We start from the raw sequence: 13,485 nt of genomic DNA on the forward strand, positions 1-13,485 counted from the left end.
TCATTTGAATAGAAGCAGTGCAAGAATCACTTCCACCTCTGCCAGTGGCTACTGTTAATCTATTAGTCCTTGTATCCCCCCCCAACTAGCAGTTTTCCGACCCACCTAACACTGCCTCGATAGCATCAGCAAATATTCTTGCACCCTTTCTATTTAAGTGTATCCCATCCCTGTAGAAGCAATCTCTCCTGTTAACAAGTACAGTCCAGGCTGAAAAAAATTCTACCCCTTGAGCCTTGCACAATCTTTCCAGGGCCGAATTGATCGACAAGGCTCTCATCATATACTCCCTCCTATCGTGTCTGGGCAGAATTGCAGACACTTTCAAATTCAACCCTAATTCTCGGCTTTTGTTCAACAGTGACCTGTACTTGTTAAGTAATTCTGCCGGTCTCCTACTCTTAATATTATTAGTGCAAGACATTAGACTTGAATTTCTGTAGACTGTAATTTTCAGGATATACAAAGGGTACTAGGAAAGTTTTGCAATATGACGCAACAATGAATCACAGGAAGCTGCTTGTTGCTGCATGTTGAGACATGTTCATACGTGCATAGTAGCCGCCGCGCCAAGTCGATGGGCTCAGTTATTCATTAGTAGTGAGAGTGTAAAGTGCTTGCGATGGCATCGTGGTCACGAAATGAGATAAGGACAGTTTTGCGGTATAATAATCCCTCCCATGCTGAGGAAATGTCGCGAGCTAGGCCATAATGTCTATGTGTCTGCAATTCTGCCCAGACACGATAGGAGGGATTATATGTTAAGAGCCTTGTGGATTAACTCAAGACTTGAAGGACTCTGCAAGGCTTTAGGGGGTAAATTTCTATCAGCATGGCCCACACTTGTAGGTAGAAGGAATTTGTTTTGTAGAGATGGGATACACTTAAACAAAGGTGGTGCAAAAGTTTTTGCCAGTATTATTGAGGATACCTTAAAGGTTCAGGGAAACTGCTAGTTAGGGGGGATGTGGGTAATACTGACACGCGTTTATCTGATAATATTGGTCAATGTAACTCTTGCACATACCTTAAGAGTTCTTATCTGTTACCCCAACTGGACGTATTATCTAGATGTTCTGGGGGCAAAGACGTTTCACGTGAGCGGGTAGCTAATATCAGGGAAGAGAGCCTAAAAAACTTCAAGTGTTGTGTTAGGGTTGTTAAATATACAAGAACAGTAAATCTTAATTGTTTATACAGTAACGTTAGAAGTGTCGTCAATAAAATGAGCGAATTCGAACTGCTGGTTAAAACAAGTAACGCGGACATAATAGGGCTTACGGAGACGTGGTGCCACCCGGAAATTGGGGATGATGAGTTTCAGTACGGCTTGTATAATGTATTTAGGAAGGATAGGGTAGATAGAAGGGGTGGTGGGGTAATGCTTCTTATCAGAAGCAGCCTGAGTGCGACGATAGCTTTCCCGGATTCAGACATTTCACATGCTAGTATAGAGTCTGTATGGTGTGAGATAGTTGGAAAAAAAGGTATAATGCGAGTAGGAGTAATCTACAGACCAGGTGATTGTGAAGATTATGACAAAAGCCTCTACATGCAAATGGAATGGGCAAGTAAGCGTCAATGCCTTATTATGGGTGATTTCAATTTGCCTCTAATTGATTGGAGTAAATGGGAAGGAAACTCGACATGGGGAACAAAATTTTTAAATCAACTAGATGACTGTTATTTGTATCAACATGTCAGGGAAAGTACTAGAGAAAAGAATATCCTAGACCTCATCATCACACATGAATCAGATGACATAACAGGGCTGACAGAAAGAGGAACCAGTAGCAGGAAGTGATCACGGAGTTCTACGGTGGATGATGACGAGAGAGGTAACAGAAGTAAAAGGCAAAGGAATGGGTTTTAATTTCAGAAAAGGAAATTACGATGCCTTAAGGTACTACATGGCCTCTATTAACTGGGTAGATATCGCGCAGAGAATGAATATAATTGAACTGTGGTACGCTTTTAAAACATTAATCACAGATGCCTTGAATGCGTATATACCATTAAAAAAATACTCCACGAGAAGGGTTCCAAGTTGGATGAATAGCGAAGTTGCCGCATTACTTGAGCAGAAAAAGGTGGCATGGAAAGGTTACAGAGCAATAAAAAGTACTGAAGCCTATAACAGCTACAAGGTGATCTGTAATAGAGCCACAGAAAAGGTTCGACAGGCGAAGGCAGTTTATGAGAAATCACTAGCAAACAGAGCAAAGAGGGGGGATAAAGAATTCTTCACATATATAAATTCCAAGAAGAGCAGGACAAACCAGATCGGACCTTTACGTAAGGGAAAGGGGATAGTAATAAATACACCAGCTGCCGTTGCAGATGAACTCAACAGTTATTTTGCATCGATATTTACAAATGAAAAGCCTTTTGTGGCAATGGGAAATTGTGGCAGCGAAGTTAAAAAATATGTAATTAATGATATTGAAATTTCTCGAGATTATTTAATGAAAAAACTTTCGAGCCTACAGACCAGTAAGGCTCCTGGAGTTGATGGAATATACCCTATAATCTTAAGAGAGGCGGCAAGCGAGTGCATTGAACCATTGAGGCTAATTATGCGAGCATCACTAGACTCTGGGGAGATTCCCTTGGATTGGAAAAGTGCAAATGTATCTCCCATACATAAGAGTGGCTCTAAAAGTGAAGTTGGAAATTATCGACCTGTCAGTCTGACTTCAGTAGTAGGGAAAATCATGGAGGCAATGATCAATAGTGGAATTCAGGATCATTTGGATCAAATTGAAATTCTCAAGGATACTCAGCATGGTTTTGTAAAGGGAAAATCATGTTTAACAAATCTGGTTCGCTATTTCGAAAGGGTCACTCAGGAGCTGGATTTAGGGAATAATTTCGACATTGTTTATTTAGATTTCAGCAAAGCTTTTGACTCAGTCCCACATGAGCGGTTGCTTTATAAGCTGGAACAGGTTGGAATCACTGGGAAAATCCTTAGATGGATAGAAGGATGGCTTCAGGGCAGGAGGCAGAGGGTTGTGATAAATGGCTATTCCTCAGATTGGGTTGATGTAAGAAGTGGGGTTCCCCAAGGATCAGTATTAGGACCACTGTTGTTTTTAATTTTCATAAACGACATTGATGAAGGGATAGAGGGCGTGATGTCTAAATTTGCAGATGATGTTAAAATTGGTAGAGTAGTTAATGGTCACTGTCAAGCTGAGCTTCTTCAGAGAGACCTAGATAGACTTCAAAAATGGTCAGAAAAATGGCAGCTGTGCTTTAATCCAACAAAGTGTAAGGTATTACACCTGGGAAACAGTAATCCCAAAATAACTTATTCACTTGGTGGAGTTCAACTAAACCCAGTACTGGAGGAAAGGGACTTGGGTGTTACGATACGGTCAGACATGAAATTCTCTGAGCATTGTAAACAGGTTGCAAGGAAGTCCCATGGTGTCCTATCGATGATCTATCGAACTTTTGCAAGTAGAGATAGGGACGTGATAATCCCATTATATAAGGCTTATGTTAGACCACACTTGGAATACTGTGTTCAAGTATGGAGACCGCACCTAAAGAAAGACATCGAGCTTCTTGAAAGGGTGCAAAGAAGGGTAACTCGCCTGGTGAGATTGGCAAAAGGGCGTCCTTATGAAGAAAGACTTCGAATATGTGGGTTGCAGAGTTTTTAAACTAGACACCTTTGAGGAGATTTGATTGAGGTGTTTAAGGCTCTGAGAGGCATCAGTAAAATGAATGAGGACAAAATTTTCAAGATTATAAATGATGCTAGAACTAGGGGACATAAATTCAAGTTACGGGGGGAAATGTTTAGATTGGACTGCAGGAAGTTTTATTTTAGCCAGCAAGTTATAAATTACTGGAATAAGTTGCCTTCATGGGTGGTAGAGGCCGACAGTTTGGGGAAATTCAAAGGTCATCTGGATAGTACCTTCGGGTAAGGGAAGCGCATAGGATGATAGGTTTAATTTCCTTTTTATTTATATATATATTTTTTATTTATTATTATTTAGTTATTTATTTTATTTATTTTTTGTTTTTATCATTGTTTTGTTCGGATTATTTTATTTTTTATTTTTTTTTGGCTGGTGCAGCATAAGCCAAAGGCTTTCTTGCACCATGCGGCCGTTACTAATACTAATACTAATAATTTCGTGCGTGGTTTAACCATAGACCAGTGCTTAGAAGAAATGACTCTTGCACTAGATGATGATTGTCCACATCGTACAACGATATTCAGGTGGTATAGAGAATTCCAAAGGGGAAATGTCACTCTGGAGGATTCTGAGAGGCCGGGAAGGCCACGAACGTCAGTTACGGAGGAAAACGTTACTGCTGTGAGGAAAATGCTTGACGAAAACAGGCGAGTGACCTACCAACAGATAGAGGATACTTTGGGCCTAAATGCACCAGCAGTTCGTTCGATTCTGCAAGATCATTTGCACGTGAAGAAACTTTGTTCTCTCTGGGTGCCGCATCAACTGACTGAAGAGCAGATGACACGACGTGTGACTTGGTGCCGGGAGATGTTAAAAAAGTTTGATAAGGGACAATCTCGGTATGTGAACAACATCGTGACAGGTGACGAGACTTGGCTGTACTATTACGATCTGCCGACCAAGGCTCAAAACAAAGTTTGGGTCTTTGATGATGACGACACACCCGTAATTGTCAGAAAATCCTGATCTGTAAAGAAGAAAATGATAGCTGTATTTTTCAAATCGAGTGGAATTGTGGAACGTGTCGTTTTGGACACGCAGAAGACAGTCACAGCTAAGTGGTATACTGAACAATGCCTGCCTAAAGTCATTGGATCTATGAAGAACCTGCGGCCAAAGTCAAGAATGGACACCTGGTACCTCCATCACGATAATGCTGCAGCTCACCGCGCCAAAGCCTGCACCGTATATTTGACCACGACAGGACTGAAACTTCTCGAGCACCCTTCCTACAGTCCAGACCTTGCTCCCTGCGACTTTGCACTGTTCCCACATGTGAAAATGAAGCTAAAAGGGAGGCAGTTTTCCAGTGATGAGGACCTTCTACGGGCTTGGGACAACGAGTGTGCTTTACTCCCTAGTTAAACTTGTCAGAACTGGTTTAAAGATTGGTTTCGGAGGATGGAGAGGTGTATTGAATGTAGAGGAAATTACTTTGAAAAAAATTAAATAAATAAAGCTGTATTGCAAAACTTTCCTAGTACCCTTTGTACTTATGAAGGAAGGTTGTTCCAGAAAACGGCAGCTGAATGAATAAATGAGGAAGACGAAAAGTTGGTTCTGTGAGTTTGAAGTTGGACAGAAGATGGATGATGACTGGTGGCAGCACATGTTCAGACTGTTTTGAAAGAGAGAGTGGGAATTATAGAAGCCAATTCAAAAGAACCGTGCTCATGGAAGTATCTGTAGAAAAGGCATGCAGCAGACACAGTACATCTATGAGATAGAGAGTGGAGAGACTCTGTTAGAGATGAATCATTAATTAACCTAACTGCCCTCTTCTGAATGGAATCTAGAAGCCTGAGAGAGGTTTTGGGGGGCACCACCCCAGATGTGGGAACAATATTCCATGGTAGGGCGGATTTGCGATTTGTACAGAGTGAACAGCTGTTTGAAGAAAAGTAATGCCGAGAGTGAAAGAGAAAACCAAGTTTTTTAGAGCAGAGAAAGCAATATTTGTAATGTGCTTGTGCCAAGAGAGATTAGAAGTCAGGGTAATCCCCAAAAGAGATAAATCATTTTGCATAGAAATCGGAGTGTTACCAAAGATAAGCATACGAGCAGAAGAATCCTTTTTTTGTGATAGATAAGACAAGACTGAGTTTAAGAAGGATTGAAATCAACTAAGTTGTCTTTGCTCCGCTGGAGATCGGCATTTAAGGAATTAGTAGCAGATATTCGAGACGTTGCAGCTGATTGAACAGGGCAAGGTTTCTCAAAATGGAAAGTGGAATGCAATGTGCTATTATTGGCAAAACTATGGATAGGATTTCCAATCAATGGAAGAAGGTCATTAATATACAAGAAAAAAAGAGTGGGGGAAAGAACTGAACCTTTGGGGACACCAGCATTGGTGGAGAAGTTAGAAGACAGAAAACCATCTACCATCGCCCTCTGTGAGCGATCAGAGAGAAAACTGGATAACCAAAAAAAAAAAAAAACAGTTGGCAAACCAAAAGATGGAAGCTTGTTTAAAAAGAGACTTATGCCAAACACAATCGAAAGCCTTTGAGATGTCAAGAGCAACTGCTTGTGTTTCACCAAACTTTTCCATTGAATTTATCCATAAAGGGGTAACATAAGCCAGAATATCACCAATGGATCGACACTGATGGAATCCACACTGCCGATCGTTGATCAGATGGAAGGTTTCTAGGTAGTTTAAGAGTTGGTGGTTAATTGATTTCTTCATAGTTTTAGAAAGAGTAGAATTAATTGCAACAGGATGATAATTTGATTGGAGGAATTTATCACCCTTTTTAGGAACTGGCTGGATATGAGCAAATTTTCAAGCAGAAGGAAAAACACCTTTGGAATAAGAAAGTGAAAAAAAGGCCACAAAGAACAGGAGTAAGTTCAGGAGCACAGGTTTTGAGAACAAGTGGAGAAATACCATCAGCATCTGGAACTGTCTTAGCATCAAGATTCATCAAAATCCTTCTGGTGCCCTTTTGACAGAAGACCACAGGAGGGATTGAATGGAGCATGCTAGAAATGATGGCAAGTGTTTTACCAAGATCATTAATACATGAGTTGGAAGAAAAATGGGAAGCGAGCAGATAAGCTTTATCCTTGGCTGAAGTGAAAAACAGAACCATCTGGTTTTGACAGAGGTGGGAGCAGATATGGGCAAAAGTTGTGGCCAATAGCTTTGGCAACAGACCAGAATGCTCGGCTACCATTAGGGCAAGAAGCAAGTTTTCTACTCTTTGCCTGTTCAAACTCTAATTTGGACTGATTAATAACTGCTTAACAACTGTTGCGAGCTTTGGTGTAGGCAGAAAATGAAATTGAAGAATTAGAAACAAGCCAATTACGATATGCAACATTCTTCTCTTGAACGGCCCTAGCACATTTATTGGAAAACCAAGGTTTAGGTAAAGGACGAGATTTTAAAGTAGAGTGTGGAATAAAGGATTCCATTCCTACAAGAATAATTTCACTTACACAATCTGAGCAACTGTTGACATCAGAAGTTTTCAAACAGTAATCTGACCAAGGAAAAGAAGAACAGAAATCTCGCAGGTCATCCCATTTTGCGTTCTTGTAATGCAAATCAATACGAGGTTGGGAATAGCCATGAGATAAAGGCTCCATTAGAGACGAGAATCACCAAGTTGTCATCTGAGGTGCCTAAAGGACCACTAACTTCAGCTGTGTACTTAGAAGGGTTCTTTGTGAGAAAAAGATCAAGCATGTTGGCTGTATGGTTAGGATAGTAATAGCAATTGCAATCGTGGCATGTGATGCAAGAAAGCAAGCGAATGAGCTTATGTAGCATCAGCCAGAAAAAAAATTCACACAACCATTCCCTCTAAATGTTTGTCCAATTCCTCCTTAAATTTATTCAACCTATCAAATTCCACAACGACAGATGGCAGTTTATTCCAGCGATTTACCACCCACTGGCTAAAGGCAAATTTCCACACATCTATTCTACAGCTGTCTTTCCTGAATTTTAATTTATGTCCCCTTAGGTTCGTAATCTGAACAAGTGGAAGAATCCCATCAAAATTCAGCATGTTCAACACATTCAAGGCCTTATACACCTCAATCAGATCACCTCACAGGTGCCTAGTCTCCAGCCGCTGCAATTTGCAGAACTTAAGCCTCTCTGCTAAGGGGATCCCTTCATTCCCTTCACCAATCTTGTTTCTCTTCTCTGTACATGCTCAAGCAAATCTACATCTTTCCTAAAATGAGGCCTCCAGACCTGATTGCAGTACTCAAGGCATGGCCTGACCATTACCTTATACAGAGGGACAATCACCTCATCTTCCCTACTAGCAAAATTCCTGGCAAAATCTCTCTCTTGGTAAGAGGATCCCTTCATTCTCCTCACCAATCTTGTTGCCCTTCTCTGTACATGCTCAAGCAAATCTACATCGTTCCTAAAATTAGGCCTCCAGACTTGTACACAGTACTCAAGGCTTAGCCTGACCATTGCCTTATACAGAGGGACAATCACCTCCTTTTCCCTGCTAGCAAAATTCATGTATAACATTGACAAAACCCCATGACCTGCTCTTGCAGCCTCTCTGCATTGTTCAGAAAACTTCATATCTAACTGCACAATTACTCCCAGGTCTTTTTCATTTTCTACCACCTAAGTGTAATACCTGACAGTTGGTACGTTCTTCTGGGGTTATTTAGACCCATATGCAGTACTTTGCATTTGTCAATGTTAAACGTCAGTTGCCACTTCTCAGCCAATCAAAATTTCTAGATCCTGTTGCAGTAGCACACTGCCATTATTGTCATTAACAACCCTTCCAAACTTTGTATCATCTGCAAACTTCGACACTAAGCCTGATATACATTCATCAATATCATTGATAAATATACAAAACAACAGTGCACCCAAGACCAAACCCTGGGGGACTCCACTAATAACATTACATCATGAAGAGTAGTGCCCATTGATTACCACCCTCTGTCTTCTCGCACTCAACCATAGTTTTATCCATTGTAGCAACTTACCCTTAATACCATTCTGCTCCAATTTATACAGTAGTCTTCCATGCGCAACAGTCAAAAGCTTTCCTGAAATCCAAGTATATGATGTCAAAATTATTATTTGCATCCAGTTCCTTTGTAACCACATCATAATATCCAATCAAATTTGTTAGACAAGACTATCCCTTAACAAACCCATGCTGTGTCTGAATTATTGCTGCAGTCTTGTCTGGATGATCCTGCAATGCATCTTTAACCAGTGACTCCATTATTTTACCCGGAACAGATGTTAAACTAACTGGTCTTTAAGGCGCCTCCGTAGCCAGGTGGGAAGGAGCAGCAGTGCATAGCACATGCTTCTTGATTAGACCGGGGTTCGAGCCCGTTACCACCAAATACGGAGGATACGGAAAGGTCAGGGAATGACCACCGCATATTCCCGGAACAATATGGCCTTAGTTGCTAATGCTCCTAAAAAAACCAAATAACAATAACAACTGGTCTTTAATTATTCATGTCACCCTTCGATTCCTATTTGTGAATTGGGGGTACATTTGCACATCTCCAGTCCGGGGGGATCTCCCCTGAGTCGAAGGATGCTCTCGTAATTATTATTATTATTATCAGCCATATGGTGCAAGGAAGCCTGAGGCTTATGCTGCACTAGCCAAAAAAAATTTCTGAATTAACCCAGAGAGAGAGAGAGAGAGAAGTAGAAGGGAATCACAAAGAAAGAGAAGAATCATGATATCCATCTCAGAACCCTGGGTGTGTGCCAAGCCCATACTCACCAGATGTGAGCCCCTGGGGGCAAGGCTAAGGATTTTCTTAGTTCCTTTGCCTCCTCCTTTAATATAACTGGATAGATCCCCAGGTGCCTTTCTTATGTTTAACTTAAGAAAGGCACCTGGGGATCTATAATTTCTCCTCCACTTTGCTCTCATTTATTACAAAATCATTAAGCACCCTGCTACAATTTCATAACCTTCTGGCATTTTCAATCCTTAATAACTCCTCATGTGTGAATGTAGATGCAAAATACTCATTCAGTTTGTTTGCTCTCTCTGAGCAGGATCATCAACAGTCAAACCATCGATATCAAGTGGACCAATCTGATTCATCCCCTTCCTTTTAGAGTTTATATAAGTAAGAAATCCTTGCTGTTTTTCCTTAGCATCCTTTGCCAAAGATTTCTCGTAATCTGCCTTAGCCTGCCTAACCTCCTTTGTGACTTGATTACAGAATAGCTTATATCTGCCACACACGTCTGTGTCGCCTGATAATTTATATGCATCCCATGTATTTTTCTTCTCTGCCACGGGTCTCATTAGTTCATTTGAGAACCATTTAGTCCTAAACCTTGAACAATATTTCTTAATAGGTAAGAAACGTTTACTAGTTTCCACGATTAATTCCTTGAATGCTTCCCACTTAGAATTTGCTGTTGGTAACATCATCAGTTGGTCTCATTGTACAGAATTTAAAAACTGTTTGAGACCACACTAAGAAATAAGAAAGAGAACAATGATGATACCCAGCTCAGGATCCTTGGTGTGCCAAGCCCATACTCACCAGATGTGAGCCCCTGGGCAAAATATTATACTATACCATTACATTCGTAGAATTTTAATATAGGCTTACTAGAAATAAGATTCCTTAGCTATAACAAAAATATATATGATACAGATTACACTGCTACAAACTACACAGAAACCTCCAAGTATCATTTATATCAATACTATAACAATGTCAGCCAAATTTTAACATTCTTTTGGATATTCTTCAACTACCATCTTTTGGATGGCAGCTGAAGTCAACTCTCTTTTCTTAAGCGATTACAAAGATCTAGTAACAAACAAATTCACCAACTTAATCAAAGAATCACAAATAATGACTACACTACTAATTTTAAATCAAAAGTTAAAAAAACAATAATTTTTAAGTAAGAAAGAAAGTTCTACTTGGCTTTTCCCAAAAACGTTGCATGTTCAGATAGCCTTATTAGCTATACATCAGTATTTATAAACTATCTTGCAGTTATTTTATCAGTTCTCATACAAACTACTCATGACATTTGAAATGTCTAGAGGTATCAAAATTTAGCCTCACAATTTTTCGTGAGATTATCATGACTGATAACTAGCATTGTTCAAACTGTACATATAAGTTTGTATTGCACATGGGATGGGTTTTTTTTTTTCTTATGTTTTTTTTTTTCCTATCTCACTACCAGATATGATGCAAGGACTTTTTTCCAACAGCTGCTGTTTTGATAGCTGCAGGAAAGCTTGAGAATTCAGTCTATCACTCACCTGAAGTGAATGATAGACTGAATTCCCAAGCTTGTAATCAAGAAACAATTGTGTAGCTAAGCTAACAAAACAATTTTTCTGGCATCAGTTTAAAATGCAACAAAGTGTCATTTTAAAATTAAAAAAAAACTAAAAAAAATAATAATAATGAAAGGTGCATGCACATTTTCCAAGGTTATATGCTATACAATTTGAATGATAGTAATAGTAATTTACTGTAACTGAAAGATGTACATTACATAGTTTTTTTTGTTTTTTTGAGTAAAATATTCAAAAAGTGCTAGAGTTATAAAGTTATATAAACTGTTATAGTTTTTCCTGTTATAAATATTTAGATCCACCCTCAGCTCCTGGAGTACCTATAGTGACAGAAGTCGGTGGTGACTTTGTGAACCTCTCTTGGGAGAAGCCAGAGTCTGATGGAGGAAGTCGCATTCAAGGATATTGGATTGATAAACGAGAAGTTGGCACTCTTACTTGGCAGAGAATTAACACAAATCTTTGCATCACTCCACAAATTAATATTTCAAACCTCATTGAAGACCGGCAGTATGAATTTCGAGTATTTGCTGTTAATGAAGCTGGCGTAAGTCCTCCATCATCAAATTCTACATCAGTTCGCATTAAGGATCCAAATGGTAGGATATTTTTCTGATAATTTTCATGTTGGTTTGTAAATAGTTTCATGATGTAATACAAGAGGAACTGTTTGAAAAGTAAACTAATGATGTATTTTGAAAAGGTACTTATCAATAAAACAATGAAATCAGAAATAAATGATTGAACATTATTAAAAATTATTATGCATATTATTGAACAGTCATACATCACATTCAGGCACTTGTTCATTATGGGCATGATGCCTCTTTTGTAAAATTTAGGGAAATTCACATTCAACCAGGTTTCAATATCAATATAATTTTATCATTGCCAAATCTAAATAAGTAAACTAAACATTAAGCTATATATGTACCAACATTTATACGGCTATAGTGTAAGGGAAAAATATGGCCATTGACAGCACCAACCGACTTAAAGAGTGCAGAATGCTGCAGAATATTTGTTCTCATGGGTAACAGCCAAAGCTGCTAACACTGTACACTACAGTGAAAGCACAGTCAACGGGACTAATTGTACTCCCAAAGCTGATTCAAGAATAACGATGTCTTCACAGCAGAAATGATCTTGAGCCATTAGCGACCCAAACATATGGGACCTCTGTGCATGGTGTATCCTTCCACCACACCTGTGGTCCTCACCAGTGCTTTAGGCACAATACAACAGCCTGGTATTTTCCAACAGATTCCTACCTCCAGTTCCACAGTTCCCCAACTTATACACAATGTGTTTATGTAGGATTGTGTCAAAAACCTTTCTAACACCTAAGTAACTTACACGAAGGTTATTCCCTTCTTCCAGTTCCTTTGTGACTTCCTGATAATACCTCATCACATTGATGAGACACAGTCTTAATTTACAAGCTTTACAAAACTGAATGAAAATGAAATGAAGTCCACCATACCAGTTGGTGGCCCTCATTTCAAAACCAAGAGTTCTGACTCTCTTTTGGGAAGGAATTCTGGCTGCATTTTCCCGAGAGATAAGTACATGTTAAATACAGTTAAGATAAATATGCCGACTGTGGCCAGATTATCAGATTATTATATTACATCTTCAGAATGCTAATTTTAATATTTCTAGCTGGACTAAGAAAAAGAAAGTAATCTAACTCACCTTTCTTGACCCAGATAAATGTCTTTATGTATTTCAGCATATACCATGGGAAATACTTGAATCCTTACTTTGTTGTTGATCTTCTAACCGGATGGCTAAATTTTGCTAGAATGTACTCATCATCAAAGGTTGTCTCTATCTTGCCTAGATCAAGAGCATGGTGGACTATGCATTTTATTAATAGCTTAAAGCAAAAGAGAGAGCAATGCATAACCTGTAAAAACTATCCGAATTCCTCTCTGATAGAATATATTCAAACGGAAGAGGTTTCAACAGGCAAATCACACGTGCTATAAAAAAATATACTAATAATGTCTTAGCTATGGGCAGAGTTCCAAACCGAACAACCATTAATCTGTTTTAGCCCTGTTGATGGATTGGCTATATTTACAGATTCTCAACTTAGTCTGCACAAGTCGACTCCATAAATCTGCAGTCCAGTGCTTCATCAAATAAGGTTATTTGGTTAATTAGTTAATTGATTCAGATCTGGAAAGATTGTGTAAGACTCATGGGCTAGACTTTTTCATGGCATAGTGAATGCTTTTTAACAGAAGGGAAAGTTTTTATAGAGGTGAGATACACTTCAATAGAACAGGTGCAAAAATCTTTTGCTGATGCTTTAAAGTCATTATTGAGTGGATTGGAAAAATGGTAGTTTTGGGGATGGGGTGTCACACAGACAAATAGTTTAAAGACAGCCATAAGCAGATGGAATTGATAACTGCATTGCTTCTGTTGTGACATGCAATAGCCTGAAATGC

General features: G+C 39.2%; 1 protein-coding gene across 2 annotated transcripts in view; it reads left to right on the forward strand.

The window, feature by feature from the left end:
- The window catches only part of LOC150079033 (twitchin-like), a 2,795,346-nt gene that overhangs the window by 2,272,062 nt on the left and 509,799 nt on the right, over window positions 1-13,485 (forward strand). For both annotated transcript variants that reach the window (XM_090382361.1, XM_090382360.1), the window contains one exon: window positions 11,323-11,625. In XM_090382361.1, coding sequence (XP_090238487.1) covers window positions 11,323-11,625 — 303 coding nt within the window. The remainder of the gene's footprint in view (window positions 1-11,322; window positions 11,626-13,485) is intronic.

The sequence above is a fragment of the Mastigoproctus giganteus genome, chromosome 10 (assembly GCF_048544385.1).
Source record: "Mastigoproctus giganteus isolate SK-2022 chromosome 10, ASM4854438v1, whole genome shotgun sequence".
In the NCBI taxonomy this organism is placed as follows: domain Eukaryota; kingdom Metazoa; phylum Arthropoda; class Arachnida; order Uropygi; family Thelyphonidae; genus Mastigoproctus; species Mastigoproctus giganteus.